General features: G+C 32.4%; 1 protein-coding gene across 1 annotated transcript; it reads right to left on the reverse strand.

The window, feature by feature from the left end:
* Window positions 1-7,706: 7,706 nt before the first annotated feature.
* On the reverse strand, window positions 7,707-19,707 carry LOC139526535 (uncharacterized). Its single transcript, XM_071321693.1, has 3 exons — window positions 19,592-19,707; window positions 9,630-9,894; window positions 7,707-9,044 (listed from the first exon to the last, which is right to left on the reverse strand). Exons 2-3 carry the CDS (start codon window positions 9,867-9,869, stop codon window positions 8,415-8,417), a joined length of 870 nt encoding a protein of 289 aa, XP_071177794.1. The 5' UTR covers window positions 9,870-9,894; window positions 19,592-19,707; the 3' UTR covers window positions 7,707-8,414.
* Window positions 19,708-19,936: the final 229 nt, after the last annotated feature.

Below are 19,936 nucleotides of genomic sequence, written 5' to 3' on the forward strand. Positions count from 1 at the left end.
TTTCTTGTTTCTTGTTTTCTTTTAAGTTTGTTTGTTTAAATCAATCCACATGACGATTATCCATTGTTTTGGCTGTACTAATAAACTGATTGTATACCTTCATAAAAATAGGAAGATGTGGTACCATTGCCAATGGGACAACTTTTCACCAGTGACACAATGCCATAAAAAGTAACAATTAAAGGTCACAGTACGGGCTCCAACAACGCACAAAACCCATTCTTCATAGCATGAAAAATGTAAAATAATTCAAACGAGAAAACTAACAGCCTGAATTATGTAAGATTAACAAAATACAAATATTATATACAGCATCTGAATTACAAGCTCCCTATTTCGGATATGACATACAGTATATGGTGGGAATAAACATGTTTACTGGAGCTCAACCCTATCCTAATCCTGGGACAAAAACGTAATAGTACAATCTATGAACAAATTATCAAACTCAGTTAAAAAGGCATGTCTCATTATATCAACACAAAGTACGCAGAGAAAGAAAGGCAAGCAATGCCATCGTTACATCGAAGAATATGAAAAAGAAGGTGTTTCTGTTTGCTTGTATAATTTTCTGTTCTTCTGTGTACAATGGAAATCTTTTCTGAGTGATGTAAATTAAGGTAAAATAAGATAGATATTTTTGTTAATATTGAGTCTGCACTATAACTTACATTACACCCTGCCACATTCTTAATTTGCCTTCCGTATTAAGGAACCTATAGTTCTGTGGTTGTCGTTGGTTCATGTTTGCAGTATGTGTTTGTAGTAAATTCTTTTGTTATAAATTATACCGTTATTTTTTGTATTCTGGGGCCTCTGATAGCCAACTTTACGGTATGGGATTTTCTCAAATACAGCAGATTCACTCAGGAGGGTTGAGATCTCACAAACATGTTTAACCCCGCCGCATGTTTGCGCCTGTCCCAAGTCAGGAACCTCTGGCCTCTGTTAGTCTTGTATTATTTTAACTTTAGTTTCTTGTGTACAATTTGGAGTTTAGTATGGGGTTCATTATCACTGAACCAGTATATATTTGTTTAGGGGCCAGCTGAAGGACGCCTCCGGGTGCGAGAATTTCTCGTTGTATTGACGACCTGTTGGTGACCTTCTGCTGTTGTCTGATCTATGGTCAGGTTGTTGTCTCTTTGGCACATTCCCCATTTCCATTCTCAATTTTATTTCACATTGTACACTGAATAACATAAAAAGTTCTAAGGAAAAAAGAACACATTCTTTTTCATAGTTTTAAACGACCAAGTTTGTGCACGGATATTATTTGATCAATTGTGTCGTAACTTCAATGGCAGAATCATAGGGATAGGGAGGGGCAAAGATTATGCCCACTCTTTGATTAGAAAAGAAAGAAACATCATTGTCTCTCAAGGACTTATCAAGCTCTTTGATACCTTGTAAACCTCCAAAGTTTATATTATAAGTACCCAGATTTGTGATGATCGACCTTAAAGACTTATGGCTGTAAAACGTGGTTATTCTTCTAGCCATCTTCTGAGGGACAGTGTATCTTTCTTTCTACGGCTTTGGCCGTTGTTGTTGTCATTTCAAAGACCATAAGGAATTCATATCAGTCTTGAAAGCAACCGATGTTGTTATATTCAAGCTTTATACTTCACAGACAATCTACTCTTGTCTACCTTCATAAGTCATTCTGCAACCCTTCTGCTGTCTTCACGCAATTGTCGTCTTTATGGTGTCATCAACCCATTTATGAAGGTACTTAATACGGTTATCTACGATTGTTGATATTTCGTCCCATTTGGGCCTAAACTGGAACTTTGTTGTAGACTACCCCTTCTCGGGATCATTGATATTGACTTTTTTAGCTTAAGTTTCGTCCTGGCTCACGAGACTAGCTCTTCCTCTACAAAATTTATCCATCTTGGTTGAATATGGGATGACGTTGTTACTGTTTTCTTCTTAATTCATTTCTAATACTGCCTGTCAGACAAACTTTAGTTAACTGATATAATTGCTTTTCTCTCCTACCGCCTGTTAAGGCTTTGAGCTCCTTCATTAGCGTTTTAATTTTCTGTTCTCTCTTGTGTGGCGTCGGTTTGACTTCTTTTCTTAACTTTTCTCACCTTAACTACAAATCTCTTCCCACAATGTAATAAACTAGAATAGTCAGACGTATTTCTTTCCTCCACTTAACACATTGTTGGAGTGATGTTTCCAGAATTACTCCTGAATCATCGTTTAGATCTCTGCATTAGGCCCCAGTGGTACCTTTCTTTTCGATGTGATGTCTCTTTTGCTGTGGATGTACTCAACACAATTCAAGCTTTGGCCGCTGTTGTAGGATGATACTGTTGCTGAAAGATTCCTTGCACTTTGGTTTGTGTCCTGGCTAGGTTTATCAGACGTCTCTCTAAATAAATGTGTGCGACTGCATCAAGACCGTAACTGATGAATCAATAAGCCTTTTTCGTTCTTGTAGATCTTTCTACAATGGTATTTATCATCTACTTTCTCACCTGTCAAAGTCCTTTGCACCTTTATTGTCGTTGTCTGTTTACAATTCTTGGTCGATGTCGTTTAATATATCTGGTAACACCTCTCAACCTCACCCAATCGGAAGATCTAAGGATGTACTTCATAATTCTGTGTCTTAGCTGTCGCTGAGTTTTCCTCATAGAAAACACACTGAGGGTAGCTGATCCTGAGTGCCCTTGCCAGTATGTCCCCGACTGTCAGATGTCTTGCAAGCGTATCTGGTCTTTCCTAGTCTTCATCAGCCTTTCGACATGGTCACTGGTTTCTCAAAAGAAATGGTGTATATGACAGATGATGGTATTCTGCTTTTCTGCTGTCATATGTCATTTAGCTGTTAATCTTCCTTCATCTCTGAAACTCTGTTGCTCTCTGCCAGTGCTTTGATTTCTTCAGATGGTTCCAACCTTCACCAAATGTTTCGACCCTATACCATTACATCCTCTCCATATCAGCATAGATGGTAAAAAAAATGTGACAACACATGACAAAAAAAAACTATATAAAAAATAACATTTATTTAAGCACTGAATTCTTCTTTATATCTTTATTTAGGGTGTAAAAGCGTTGACCGATCCTGCTTTAATCCACAACTTTCTATCCAATGAAATGTCATTATCAAGTCAGGAATATGACACTTGATTTCAATTCGTTTGATGTGTTGGAGTTTTTAATTTTACCATTTGTAAAGGGACTGTTTACTTTTAGCACACTTTAGGTAGCACTCCACAATTAGAAAAAAAAACCCATTAAAATTGAAACACAAAATGTTTTATCATCTTCTATTCCTGGCTTTCTGATACATTTACCTAACTGTTTGTGTTATGCTTGTGCAAATGTATGTAATAAGCATCTTCCATAAATTTGATTTCTATAAGTTAAAATGGTAAAATATGATTCTTTTTTTTATGTATCCATGGCAACATTCTGCATTTATTTACCATAAAATATTGCAAAACGGGGGGTAACTATGTCACATATTCCCCTAAAATTTGGTTCAAACTAGAATTCCAATGCCTATGAGTGATACCTTTTCAGAAACTGTTGATAGTAATGTCCAAAATGATCAAATAAAAAATGGATGTCTTTAACCTCATTTTTTCGTAAAATTGAATCGCAAAGTTGGAAAAAATCATCACAATAATTGCCGGACTTATATTTTGTATGGATACAAAAATACGGACTGTCATACAGAAAACAGCCCATATAACAAACAGTACATAATCTCGTTGTTCCTATAAACCGACTATGAAGGCTATTTTAATCTTCAGCTATCCCAAAAAATAATTTTATTCTACACTGGCTATCCTATTTGAAAACTTCACATGGGCCAAAATGCGAAACTACACACCTAACTGTGGAGTGCTACCTTACAATACCTAATATACGGGAATGTGTAATTTATCAGACTATTATTCAGCCAAAATAATTGTTTGTTAACTTTATACTCAAAATGTCTTAAATAGATCATTGACCAATCCATTGCAAAGCTACGTGTTTCCAATTCTCGGAGAACACGTTTTTTAATGACGTACAACGCATTTTATTCACAGACTGCCGAGAACAGTTCGACAAAAAACAGACGACGCACATGTTTAAATTTAATATATATATATATATATATATAGTTGCTTTCAGATTTCTAAAATTATGGAACTTTATTCTTTAAAAGCGACGTTCGTAGCATGCGCTCATAGCGCAGCTCTATATTTTCTAACGTTGCCAAGACTAAATAAAAAGTCAAATGCCTGTGAGCATTTTTACTTAAAATAAAGAATGTAAATATGCCATTTTTTCTTTGTGGAAATAATTATTTGTTTCTAAAGTTATTAAGGATATAAAATAATGTTGACTACTTTACCACACGTTTTGGCTTTTTGACTAATACATCTGTTTGTTTTTCTAATTGTTTCTTGTCATTATAATGCAATTTTATGCGACGTTCTTAGTAGTGAGAAGTTTAATTAGGTAGAAAGCCAGGTTAAGTCCACCATAGACGAGGAAAGGCATGGACAAAGTCAGAACTATGACAGTTGTTTCGATTCGTTTGATGAGTTTGTTTGGAGTTCAGTATGTTTACTTGTTTACCTTTATAAATATCGTATAGGTTGAGTATTTTATACAACATACGCGGTTAAATTGCTATATTGCTGAGAAAGAAAGAAAAAGAAACCTGTCTCATATGTAATTGGTTGTGGTACTTAGATATAGGTAAACAATATGGACTAGTAGATATAATAACCCACAAGACAAAAAAGTAATAATTTTACTATATTTGTGGTGTAACATTAAGTTTGACAACAATAACGTAACTTTTGGACAATTTGTCGTATGGTAAATGAAATGTTAACAGATTGAAGTTAACATTGACTAACTCAAGTATTCAAGTGGAATTTATACATGTATCCTGAGGTCTAATGATACATTTAACCTTGTAAGAAACACGGAACCTAAAATTTGCTAGTAAAGGTATCATGTGTACAATTAAATACCCTTGTACTATAACTGGAACACAGACGATATATAAATAAAAGAAATATCTGCTAGTTCTCCGTCCTTGTGAAAAGGCGGTAATTTATTCACCACCAGAATGCATACTTGTCAAGTCCGAAAATATATGACGATCACCTGCCCGTGTGACAATTTTTGAAACTTTCCATACTTTTTGAACTTTTGAAACATTCCAAAATTGAATTGACGTAGTCCATTAATCCAACACAAAGGAGTAATAAAACGTATGTGACATTAATTACTGCAATTTTCATTTTTTTGTGTGGACAGTCAAGATATTTCAAGGTCGGCACAAAAGGTATAAATGGCTTGTCACTGGGTCGCACGTGAATTGTTCGGATTGAAGGATTTGAAGAGCAATGATAGTAATTAAACAAATACCTTTGGATACAAATCTTTAACTGAATTTGAAAAAGCATTGGGAATTGAAAAAGAACAGGTTTTTCATAATGGGGTAAGTTTATCAGATGGGTTATGTTAGATCTTAGATCTTCATGGAATAGCAATATTTTCAACTGTAAATATATAAAAAAAAAACATGATAAGCCAAACAGGGGGGCGAAGGTTCTGGTTTTAATTCCACTAACTATGGTCTTTGTATACAAAATGGTGTCAACTCCAATGTTTAGAACAGATGATACTGCTTTCAGAGAGATGTGTTCCTCTGTATCATTGATCGAGGACAAAGCCAACTAAAACCCAACACTACGAGTCTATAGATAAACATGTACTAAGAGCTAGATACAAGGACAACTAAGAAGTGGCACCATACTATTATACAATTAAATTAAAACGTTGCCGACAAAACTTTGTAATAATATTGACTAGAAACCACAGAGTGATTTAAACCGTATAAATAAAGAAAGATGAAAATGGGATGAACAATAAATTTAATATCAAATTTTCGTTCTCGTTGCTAGGGAAGGAAAATTAAACACAAGTTTGGCTAGAAGATTATCTTGTTAAATAAAAGACAAACTGGTTATTCATATATTTGTGGTGTTACAATTATTTTGATCATTATATATATAACCTTTGGACAATTAGCTGTATTGAATAAACCAATTACAGAAGATGGTAGTATAGGTTTCACTTATTGTGAAAGGTCACATGGTGACCTAAAGTAGTAAATTTCTGTGTCATTTGTTTTATGATAGGTGTCTCGTTGGCAATCATACCAGATCTTCTTATTTTAGTATTTGCAAACTTTAGTGAATACGATTCTAGTGTAAGTGTTGCATGTATCCTTAGGGCAAATAATAAAGTTGTCTTAAACACGGAACCTAAAGCATGATATAGTAAATGTATTCTGTGAACATTGGATATCCTTGTACATTATCAGGAACACAGACGATATAAATATTGGATTGGAAAATGAAAGGAAAAATCCGCTACATCTCCTCCCTCGTAGTAAGGCTGGAATTCATTTACCTTCTTACTCGTCAAGACCGAAAATATACTGTAGTCTATACAATCACAATTCCATGTTACAATTTGTGAAATTTGAAAAAATGCATATCTTAGCTTTGAAACAATCTTAAATTGGCACTTACGTAATAAATTACTTTATTATTACTAAAATGACTTCTTTATACTGTGATTAACATAATCAAGTCCGTTGAAGTTATACTGTGATATAGTTTGGCATGGTTTGAAGGTGCAATTAAAAATTGTGCAATATAAACCTTATGTTTCTCTCATCACATCCCTTTTTTGTAACAATTGATTAACTAATCATCATATAACCTGTTTAAAAAAAGTGAAACTCGTTTTCAGTCTATTATGGTCAAATAGTAAACAGGGTACACAAATGTGTATGTGCCTTTACCTTTTAAGAATATTCCTGTAATGTAACAATGGAAACACGTACGATTTACTAGTACTCAGGGGTCTTGCTTTACAAAAAAACAACAAAAACGACAACAAAAAAACCCAGCTAAATCGATTAGATATTAAGAATGATTTACCCCGCAAAAAGGAAAACTGAATAACATCAATGGAATCAATACAGCTTTACAAATTTCAAATAGGATGTTTTTATTAGGCATAAACAAAAAAGCATAAAATCAATATATTTAGATAATGGATCTTGTATAGAAAGAATGGTTTTATTAAATTTGAAAATAGAACGTGTCCAAGATCTTATTGAATATACTAACTTTAAACCAACTTATTTACGTTGATATCTAATTTTGCGTTTAGCCCTTGTTAGTCTTTTTTCGCGGCATTTTAATTTCGCGATTCTCAAGTTTACTTGATGTGGTCAAGTAGGGAAAAATCCAGTTTTACAAATTTGAGGCGGAATTATATTCACGATATTTTTCTACTCGCGAAAGTTGCGAAACTAAACTGTTCGCTAAAATTGAAATGTTTACAGTAGCTTATATCCAAGGAAAAGTCTAAATGTCCTTTGTTCTGACTTCCTAGATACTTTCTGTCTATGGATTCATAAAACCCATGTCACAACACTTAGAACTTAAATAGTAGAATATCAAAACGAAAATATTCTAGAAGAAAAATCAAACATATCAGATAGTAAAATATAAGGCTCAAACACATCAAATGAATAGCATTTACATGACTTTTCCTTATGAAAAAATAGTGGATCAAAATGGTTTTATAGTAAGCTAAACTTCTCATGTGTATGACAGTCGTAAATATTTCTATAACATTGACAATATTTGAGCAAAACAAACTGACATAATGTCAAATGCAACAAATTAGGATACCGCAGCCAACATTGTATTTTAATCTTAATCCATATAAAAAATAAGAACTATTTCAACAACAAAATATGTAATTAAGACCTTATATAGACAAAATAAATAAGCAAAAATGAAAGACAAGAATACAAAACATAACACAATAACAAAATGGCAGGATGTATGAATACTAATCAAAGCCAACAGGATGGACGAAATTATGAAGACTAGAAATAGAAAGAAAACATTTACACGTGATAAAGATGACAAACAACGTGAGTACCTAGAATCTATACTTCAAGACCATCCAGTATTATTTTTTTAATTTATATCTATCAACACGGTCTATGTATCTGTTGATTAACTTTTTTTAGAAAAAGAACTAGATATTCTTTGACTAACCATGGTTCATCAACTTTCTGCTCAGACACTGGTGACGTTTCATAAAATCTGAGTAGCAGCCACAACCTCTAGGATATCGAATAAGTTTGAAAATGTGTATCCGATATGCAAATGAAGTTGGTTAATTGCTGCCAAGATTGGGCAAATTTATAATTTTTAAATTATGCAAGTGTTGGACATCGATATCAAACTTGATAAGGTGTTAAGATGAAGGACATCATTTAAGTTTCTCAAAGTATAGGCATCAATTGGGGAAAAAATTAGTCTGATGTATCAAAGACAATGTTTTTTTCAACTAAACCACTGCACAAGTCTTTTCTCAGAACCAAATGTACTATAATTTGTCCTCAGATATACATTGATATTTCTTTTAAGCCATGGAAATGTGGCTGCCTTCTGCAACTTCTTTGATAAATTTTCGTTTCTGACGAAACCATTTTTCTCCATTACTTGTAAGACATATTTTAATGGTTTATTATTAACATGTTGTAGTCCACCTTGACCTGGTATTGCCCAGCTTAAGATAATTCCCTCTTTTGCATGTCGAAAGATATTGTCTAAATAAGTTGACTCAAACTCCTGAGGGATATGTTCTGCCACTTCTAACGAAATAATCCAATCATAAACAGGAATTCCATACTGAGGTATTGTTAAATCAAGAAATTTAACAGTACCTTTACTGTTTTCCTCCGAATACGGGGCACCGTCATAAGCGTCATACAAACGAACTTCTTGTAGTTTCGTGATTTCACGTTTGTATGCTCCAGGACCATCTCCGAAACTCCCCACTTTTTTGTCTTTGAGAAAAGAGGACAGGTGAGGAACAAATACTTTATCTGTTAGATGTTGGCCACCGGTTTCAGTGCTAGCATCTTTGCACCACCCTCCATGGTTACTTGTAATTTTTTTTCCTTTTGACATCTAAAATAAACGAACGAAGTAATCTTGTAATAGAAATAAGTCTAAGCTGTTGTTCTTCTTAAATAATCTACCATATCCGTGTTAATCATATACTTAAATTCTGCTCTCCCCTTAATATTTTAAATGATATTAAATTTGTAAGACAACATATATACTAGAAAATTATAATCATACACATTTTACATTTACAATGGCTGAATTTGATTGCAGTAGTCAAATAGTTTATTTTTTTATTATGAATATGAATTTTACTTCCGGAAAATGATGCGTACTGGATAAATATATATTGGGATTTTCAATTGTTTGTAATGACTTACTCTATCCCTTTGTAAAGCTTTGCGTCGCCCATGCTTTCATGCGTTTGATTTATTTTGGTTGAATTGTGTTTTGTTGTTTTTAACTTTGAACAGACATAAAGATAGTTAATTTTGTACATCTCACTAAAATAGTGACATGTCAAAATGTGGGCCTTTTACTGTTAAAAGTTATAATTGCCATACCAGGACTTGAATATCGCATGCCATTCCAACATATAAAATTTACAGTAGTTGCAAATATTTTCTATAACAGCTTTAAAACTATTACCTCACACTCCAATTTCCCAATTTCTCTTCTGGCAATGTTCAGTTTATATGACAGTTGGTTTCTGGCAAAGACAAATTTGTCGATGCTTTCGTTATCATTGGAAGGAGCCTCCAGGTTGTTATTAGATAGAGTAGGTTCCGATTTGGTTGACATAACGTTAAGTACCAAAATGGTTACTAATATTGCTACTATGGCAATTGTTATAGGTCTCGCCCATCCTTTCTTATTTAACGCCATCATGTCATGTCGGTTGTTCTTAATCAATCTATAATAAAAAAAAAAAACTAAATCACAGTTAATTCAATCACTGAAAGAGAACAGGAACACACACGCATTACATACGTACGTGCATACAAACATATATACATACATTCATTCATACATTTATATATAAACTAACGTATGTGTATATAGATATACAATTATAAAAAAGGGCTACTATATTAAAATATCTGATCGTTTTCAAGAACTTTTGTGTTGTATAAATTTCGAAAAGACAATACCAATTCGTTATTATTATATTTTTTAAATCGTTATAAAAATCAAATTTTTTTACCTAACATGGAATACTGTGTCGCATGTTATAATAAAATGTCCATAAATAAAGGCAACAGTAGTATACAGCTGTTCGAAATTCATAAATTGATTGAGAAAAAAACAAATCCGGGTTACAAGCTAAAACTGGGGCAAACACATCAAATATAAGAGGAGAACTACAACACTAAAATGTAACACACACAGATACGAACTATAATATAACAATAGCCATTTTCCTAACTTGGTGCAGGACATTTAAAAAAAAAGAATTATGGGTTGAATCTGATTTTGTGGCTAGCCAAACCTCGCACTTGTATTGTAATGTTGATAAAAATGACATAACTTGCACCTATTTTATACACAGAGTATTATATATTAATGAACGGTGGATAAATCACAATGCGATAATCACGTGTTTAGGAGTAAATATTATGAACATAAAGTTACCAAAATGTTAAACAATAACATTTGTATATATATTACATACATTGTTCAATTAAAATTGAAGACAAATTTATAAAACTACCTTAAACTTTATTGCAGCACAGATTTAACGTTTATAAACCCAACTTACAAAATTCCAAAATGTAAGAGGAATGAGGAACTTTGAAACAAATTAGTGGTGGTGTTAATTCCCTTTATATGAATTTATTTCAGAATATGAATAAAAAACAGAAATTTTGTTCTAGGAAATTTTTTTTCTATTGACGTATCCATAAACTCAGTTTATAAACTCATCTTTTTTGTTGTTGATTTAAATTCTAAAAACCTTTAGAAAAGCACTTGTCTAATGCATACTTTTTTAATGAAAGATACAAGCATAAAAAGGTAAAACAATAATAAAAACGGTCAAACTTGGCAACATTATATTTCATTATCATAAATTCACATGCCCTTCATAAATGGTCACGTATCAGTCTTGAAAATCAAATGTCAGAAGTGCTAAAATGTTTGACCGTTGTACTAAACGTTAGAACGTTATTCACAACTGTTCGTAAATCATGGAAATTAAGGAACATGATAGTGCAAGGAATTTCAGCTGCCATTCGAAGTAAAAGTCAAAATAAGGAGGCAGGTATGGGTATTTTTTAAACATTTTCCCCAAACAGAAATAAATCCTTGATGTTTACACACATTACACTGCATTGCCGCGTCTTTTTCCCCTTTTTGTTTTTATCAGCAACAAGTTTTTGATATTTGAATAGTTTGGCAACATATTCACATAAACCTTTTTCTAACCAAAAATTGGACCAGAATTGTGACATGTCAAAAATCAGTCTATTACCTATGAGTAATTTTCCTCTGAAGACAAAAGTCATAGACATGTTATGATAACGGAAGTACAATCACGTGTACATTGTAACCCTGTGGTGAAAGGAATATCAGGTGATAATTTGAATTCCTTTTGCAGAAGGCAGTGATGTAACTTGACAATTTAAATCATACAAGAATCAGTTTAAATTATTCGGACTAGTCATAGTAATAATTAAATAATTCAAAATATCAAAATAAAAAAATCAACATGATAATGGTCCTTATTTTACAACATTTGTGAATGAATTTAACGGACGCGATTGGAATTCGCTTTTTGTCATGAAATAAAAATGTCTTTTTAATGTTTTTTAAAACGTTTTGTATAGGCAATAACTGTTTAGTGTATTTAGATATCAGCTGTATATGTACGAAGCTAAGAAGCAGGTGTAATGCGAGCTTTAACGTGCTATTACTCCTGTTTCGAGTCGAGTACAAATACAGCTGATATTCAAAGACACTAAACAGTTATTGTCTTTATCCTGTAATTAGTTCTGTATATTGTTTGTGCTTTTAAAGACGCACAAAACACACATTTTTTGCATTTATTTTCGATTTAAAATCCTTGGAGGCCCGCGTATTAATATTAAAATCACAGCTAGCTGAAGATGGGTTCGCAAAAAAAGAATCTTGAATGGTCAACAATACTACATCGCTCAAGGTGGATAATTATCTATTTTAACATTACAACTAATTTCAACAGTAAAAACAAATAACAAAACATTGTACAATACGCTACAGAATTTTGAACTGAACTTGACATACACTTAACATGCATGCTAAAATTGACATGTTTGGTTTTGTTACACATGTAAAATTGAGAATGGAAATGGGGAATGTGTCAAAGAGACAACAACCCTACCAAATAAAAAACAACAGCAGAGGGTCACCAACAGGTCTTCAATGTAGCGAGAAATTCCCGCACCCGGAGGCGTCCTTCAGCTGGCCCCTAAACAAATATATACTAGTCCAGTGATAATGAAAGCCATACTAATTTCCAAATTGTCCACAAGAAACTAAAATTAAAATAATACAAGACTAACAAAGGCCAGAGGCTCCTGACTTGGGACAGGCGCAAAAATGCGGCGGGGTTAAACATGTTTGTGAGATCTCAACCCTCCCCTATACCTCTAACCAATGTAGAAAAGTAAACGCATAACAATACGCACATTAAAATTCAGTTCAACAGAAGTCCGAGTCTGATGTCAGAAGATGTAACCAAAGAAAATAAACAAAATGAAAATAATACATAAATAACAACAGACTACTAGCAGTTAACTGACATGCCAGCTCCAGACTTCTATTAGGTCCGAGTACACAGTTATCGTCCTTTGATTTTCGTTGTCCACGAATATAGTCCTTAGTGTGGACAGTGTGTTACTTGCCAATTTTGGTTATACCCCTTCCAAATGTATTTCTCCATGTTTTATGCCTCATATAGCAAGTTGGGGGTTGAAGTGACACTGTAAAAAAATTGGGTCATAAATATTAATGTAAAGTAGTGATTAGGTCCAGCTGAAAAAGGTCAAAAAGCTGTCAAAAGATTTCAAGACCCCCTTAACACACAATTGTCCATATTTTGAGTTAGAGCTGATGAAGTTTTCTATAATTTTGATATAATTTGTACCAAAAGTAGTACAACACACTGTGAAAATATTATTGAGAAAGCGCAGGTGGGATTTTTTTAATTTTCATTTATTGTCTAAAAGAAATGCGCTACGAAATAACTGTGTACTCGGACCAATTAAACTGACTGAAAGATTATGATTTCATCATATGAACATTAGGCACAATCCTTCCCGTTAGGGGTTTAGTATCATACCATCATAACATATATGAGAAGAACATAACCCGTGTCATGCCAACAACTGTTTTTAGAATAAATGTGTTTAGTTCCGATGCAAAGACCTTATCAGTGACTCAATATTAACGCCAAAATATGCAATCTTTAATGACTTGACAACAGTATCGTAATTATATCCCTTCTTAATAAGTCTATTCAAAGGTTTTGTAAGTTTCTGAGGTGAATACTGACACCTTTGTGCTTTATAAAGAATATTTCCATAAAAAATTGGATGTGAAATACCTGAACGTATTAGAAGTCTGCATGTTGAGCTATATTTACGAATGATGTCTTTATACCGATGATAAAATTTAGTAAATGTTTTGACTAGTTTGTGATATCGAAAACCCTGGTGTAATAATTTTTCAGCAATACATAAATTTCTCTCGTTAAAATCTAAAACATTGTTACATACACGAGCGAATCGTACAAGTTGAGATATATAAACACCGTAAGATGGTGACAAGGGAACGTCACCATCTAAAAACGGATAATTAACGATAGAAAATGAAAAATCATCCCTTTTATCATAAATTTTAGTATTCAGCTTTCCATTAGTGATATAGATAACAAGATCGAGAAAAGGGCAGTGGTCATTGTTAGTATTAGCTTTATTTAAAGTAAGTTCAACAGGATAAATTTCATTAATATGCATACTGAAGTCGTCATTATTGAGAGCCAAAATATCATCCAAATATCTAAAAGTATTATTAAATTTGTTTATCAGATGTTGTTTCGATGGGTCTTTGCTTATTTTTGTCATAAATTGTAACTCATAACAATACAAAAACAGGTCCGCAATAAGTGGTGCACAGTTAGTCCCCATTGGAATTCCGATAATCTGACGATATACGGAATCCCCAAAGCGAACAAAAATGTTATCTAGTAAAAATTCAAGGGCATATATAGTATCAAAGCATGTCCAATTAACATAGTTTTTTTGTTTATTGCTACTAAAAAAATGACCTAAAAGAGTTTGAACATATATATTCACATTCTGATTTTTTGAATGCCCATTTAATTAGGTTTGTGAATTTTTTCTTAATGAGAATGTGAGGCAATGTGGTATACAGGGTAGAAAAATCAAAACTTTGAACAGATTCAAAATCACCAATATAAGCATGCAATTTATCAAGTACTTCCAACGAGTTCTTGACCCTCCAAAAGTAATTTATTCCACTATTTTCGAAGGCCTTATTTGAACAATTTATTATCAGGTTTTTAATTGTACCAAATGTGCTGGTAAGAAGAATAGACAATTTAGTAGTTGAACAATGGCTTGAAGACGAAATAAATCTATATTTGTAAGGGGTTTTGTGTAGCTTCGGAAGCCAATACATAGTTGGGACTTTCATTGTATAGGCTCTGCTTGTAAAGCGGTGGCTAAAAGTTTATGTTTGTTACAGATTTCGTTTTCTGAAAATGGAGTCAGTTGGAATGTTGGTGAATTGGTGATTTCCTTTTTCAGAACCTCAATGTAAAATTTACGTCAAACAATAATAATATTATTAGCAGCTTTATCGGCCGGGACAAAAACAAATACACATTTAAGTTTCGAAATCGCTGATTGTCGTCGTAGAAAATAATGCAGTTCATGTTTGTCTGTTATTAGAAAAATAAATAGATAATTTTATTAAAATACGAAATTTAATGTTATGGCAGTTAAAAAGGTTATCTTATGTCCGACACATTTAACCGAAAACAATTCGTTTGACCAAAGCTACAATAGTTCCTTGCACCACAGCATGACATTTGTTAGTACTTTTGATAACGGAAGACCAAGACATATTTTGATGACAGAAGTACAAACAAATGTCACCCTGTGGTGAATAAATATACGGATACTGAACCTTTAAGTCAAATACGATGTTTTCGGGTAAATGTACAAACAAAATCACCTGTGGTGAAATTAACTATGGGAGCTTTGGTCAAATAACTTGCTTTTTGGGTAATTGTTTCTGACAAAAAATATGACCTTTCTAGCTATAGGTGTCAAGAAAATAAATTTCATTTTTAGATACATTTTATCTATTTACTTGTTATTATCTTAATTTGATAAATTGATCTGGAGAGGAAGCAATTCGCCTCTCTTTTTTGCATACAAATATACCATACAATCACAAATGATAATGATTTAAGGATGTCTTCTGGTCATGTTTTGGAATTTTTGTAAGATTTACGGAATCCTCTGGTTTTATCTATTTGAATGCCTTAAAAAAAAAATTCCCCATGAACCCCCATTTTTCTTTTTATAATTCTTTTACAAGTATAATTATAAGTAATTTGTAAAAGTCTTATAAAATTTTATTTATTTTTTAATAGTATTTGAGAACTTTAACTGGTCAATGATAAAGCTATGAAAAATCAAGAGAGAGCATTTTCTCGCCAAAATTACAATGGCTGAGATCTCGAAAACAAGCACATTGACCCCTATATTATTTTTGCTTTTTTGATTCCTCAATTTATTCCCTATAAATGCATACTAGTTTTATGAAAAGTTATTTATTTTGAAACTGAGCAGCGAACATCCTTAAGCATAATAAATTCTACAGCATAGTTGTGATATAATTGATAGTATGAAAAGTATCGGCATCTTTTCCGAATAAAATTAAAGGTTTGGCATATAAGCTAATTGTATCTTAAATTGCAAGTTAAGATTTAAATTTCTGACTGTCTGTTCATTTTTTAAAAATTTGAGTTCAATTAGTCGATTTAGTAAAAATAATTTGTCGAAGATGATGATATTCAGAACAATGCAAAAAGATTTTTTTTCTTTCACAGAATTAAACCGGTAAAACATTATTGCTTTAAAGTGTACACCCTTCTTCTAAAGGAGTATGTTCAGTAAGACCCCTTTTTGGCCCTAAAATATAGAAGTTTTAGAAAATTGTGAAAATGTAATCTTAAAGCTATATTTTGGAAAGTAAAATGCTTCTGCTACATAGATATGAGCTGTTTTGGAAACTACAATGAACACATATCGCGTTCTTGCATCATTAAGTCATGCTAAATTACCGGACCTACTCCTTTACCAAAGGCACTTCCACAAATTAAGGGAATCGGCAGTTTGCAATGACATAGTAGTATCTACAAATATAATAAATTTCATTGTAGTTTGCTTTACATGGATACTTGTCCTATAGGTGATCATTGGAACATCAATAACGACTGGAGAAGATGTCTAACATCTAAAAAAAATAAAGCAGGCAATCAACTACTATAAAATAAAACTGTAGTTTTCTACTAATAACGGAAGACCAAGACATGTCACGATGACAAAAGTACAAACAAATGTCATCATGTGGAAAAAAGGAACTTTAGTACTTTCGGTACAATAAATTGCTTTCGGGTGAATGTGTCTGACCTCAGATGAACTTTCTAGGCGTCATGGAATTAAATTTCATATTTCGATACATCTTATCTGTTTAACAAATTTATGGATTGAATACTTGATGTAGATAGAAGAAAATATAGGCAACCGTATACGTACCAGCGTTAACAATAAGCAAAACCCATATTGCATCGTCAGCTTTACTCAGTTATATTAAAACAAAATCGTTAAAGAATTAGACATTTTTCAAAAAGAAAAACTCACGGCATGATTTATGACGTAACCATAAACGGACACAAAAAAAAATGACGGACTGCAGCAAACAACAACCACTGAAAAATAGGCTCCTGAATTGAGACAGGTACCAAAAAATGTGGATTAACTCTATCACTGAGCGCTGAATTCTCATCTTACATAATTGCGATTGTGTAACATCCATACATTAAAAAAAAGCTAAAAATCAGCTTACAATGTTTTGGACTAGTCACAATAAGGATCCAAAAAGATTCAAACCTGCAAGCTATTTATCATTGTTTATGATCAACTGTTTAAACTCAGAAATACATAACCTGCTAAAATGACATGCCTTCGTTGCAGTTCTTTTTGAAAACAATGAGTTATACTGTACATGTAGATATAGTTATAATGAGCTTTAAATGGTAACCAAACATGTTAGTCGTTCTATATGACCAACAGCTTACCAAATCATTGTCAATGCACTAGAAAATCACACTAAAGTCACAGCGTTTATCGTGATTTCATTTATTTGTTATCCCAAAAGTTTGAATTATAATGGTCAAAATTCGTTATGTCATGTTCTGAATAATTTGTTTTCGTTTATAGTGTTTCGAGTGTTCGAAGTGTAGTAAATCTACAGAATCACTAGCTTTTAATGAAAACACTCGGAGTGAGATTTCGACCCCATTTTATATTTCAGTTTTCTTTTAAGTATATGATAAAGTTCATTTATAAAAAAAATAAAGCGAAATCCTATATTAGAAAAAAAAAATAGATTTATACCCAGGAGCCCCCTTAAGATACATTTACGCATTGGAAGAACCGATGTTGTATATGTTTATTCAATCTATTTAAAATCCTATCCTTTAATTGCTCGCTCCCGTTTTGATATGTCTCGCATCGAAATATGATTGCTTATAAATGGTAAATATCTATCGTAAATATTAGTTTTGTATTTGTAGCTAAGAGATGTAACCATTTAAAAGCAACATCTTTAAAAGAGGGGCGAAAGATACCAGGGGGACAGTCAAACTCATTGATCGAAAATAAACTGACAACGCCATGCCTAGCATGTGTAATTAAAATACAAAGATAAATAATTTCGACTAGTCCATGTATTACTTTGCACTTTTGTCTAGCAGATTGTAATAATGTAGTATAAAGTCTTACCTTTTTTATTTAGTCATTGGGCATAATTTAGAATATAGACATAAATCTTAAGTTTTTCGACGAATACTCCTTATATATGCATTTCTCATGTATCTAACTTGTGGAATATATTATCCAATCAAAGTAGACGAAAATATTGTAAGCTTCATGTCCACGTGCTTCCTTATATTAAAATTCTTGAGGTGATATTCGTCGTGTCTTTTAACATGTTTTAATTTTTTGCTTAATATTCATCGAACATCTTCAGTGGAAATTAATAAACATATCCTATAGCAATAAATCCAACTACATTTCCAATATGTCTCTTATTTTTGACAATTTCGTACATATTTCAGACTTTGTATTTTTTCAAAAATTGATATCCATCAACATGATAAACAGCAAATTCCACATCAGAAAAGATGAAATCCTGTTTCGTCAATATTAATAAAGGCAATTCCAGTACATTAACATGTTTCACATCTATTATTCCTAAATTTGTTGAGATATTGAATCAAATATGAACAGGTCCTTAAGTGTGCATCGTTTGTTGGTCTTCTAGGCAATTTTGTTCACATACATGTTCGGTTTTAGGATACGAAACTACATTTCTTGATAATTTAAATTGAAACATTAAATATAATGAGATATCTGGGGAAAAAATGTCATCGTCAAAAACTATTTTCGATAATATTCGAATTATCAATATATTGATAATATTCGACCGATATAACCCGGATTTGTTTTTTTCTCTATCGATTTATGAATTTCGAACAGTTACGAGCAGTGGTATACTACTGTTGCCTTTATTTATCAATTTAATTAACATAAAATTGAGAATGAAAATGGGAAATGTTTCAAGAGACAACAGCCCGGTCGTAGAGCAGAACACAACCGAAGGCCGTCAAATGGTCTTCAACACAGTGAGGAAATCCCTCATCCAGAGGAGGGCTTCATCTGGCCCCTAAACACAAAAGTGTACTAGTTCATTGAAAATTGACGTCTAACTAAACTCTTAAACATATAAATGCACTCCAAAAAAAAATCATACAAGACTAACAAAATACATGTAATTTTTTAAAGGATTAGATTATACTGTTTCTTATGCAATATCATCGTCAATAAAATAGATATAAGAAGATATGGTATGAGTGATAAGGAGACAACTCATCATCCGAGTCACAATTTGGTAAAAAGTGAAACGGTATTTGTCAAAATATGGCTTTGAACACGGAGCCTTGGATCACAACAGCAAGCTATGAAGGACCCCGAAATGACTAGTGTAAAACAATTTAAACAGGCAAACCAAAGGTATTAGCTATATAAAAACAATGTATTGGCTTTTATAATGCCTCCGTTTTTTAACTTTAATCATATACAAACATCAAAAACATTAGTTAGATAGCCTACATTGTGTTCAGAGCTATTAGTTAACAACCAACACCCATAAAAAAATCAAAATACTTATTATTAATAATTGGGACTAGTCTAAATTTTACTTAGCACTTTTTTTCTAGTTGGTTGTTGCAATATAGCTGATAAATTAAGGCTTACCTTGAAGAGTAAGTTAATTATTTAGTTATATACATTAATTTTCATCCGAATATTCCTCATATGTGCATTTCACTTGTTATTTCAGTATTTACATGTATTATCAATCAAAGTATGGCGTAATTTAAAAATTTAGTTATATAAATTCGTTTTCATACGAATTTTCCTTTTATATGCATTTCTCTTGCCATTTCCGTTCTTACATGTGCTATCCAATCAGAGTAGACGAATACTTAATAAGCTTCAAATGCACGTTCTTCTATATCCGACAACCATCTTGATGACATAATCAAAATAACCTACAGCAATGATAGACTCTATTTGAATGAACGCATTCCAGTATGCTAA

This window comes from Mytilus edulis, chromosome 6, assembly GCF_963676685.1.
Source record: "Mytilus edulis chromosome 6, xbMytEdul2.2, whole genome shotgun sequence".
Lineage (NCBI taxonomy): Eukaryota > Metazoa > Mollusca > Bivalvia > Mytilida > Mytilidae > Mytilus > Mytilus edulis.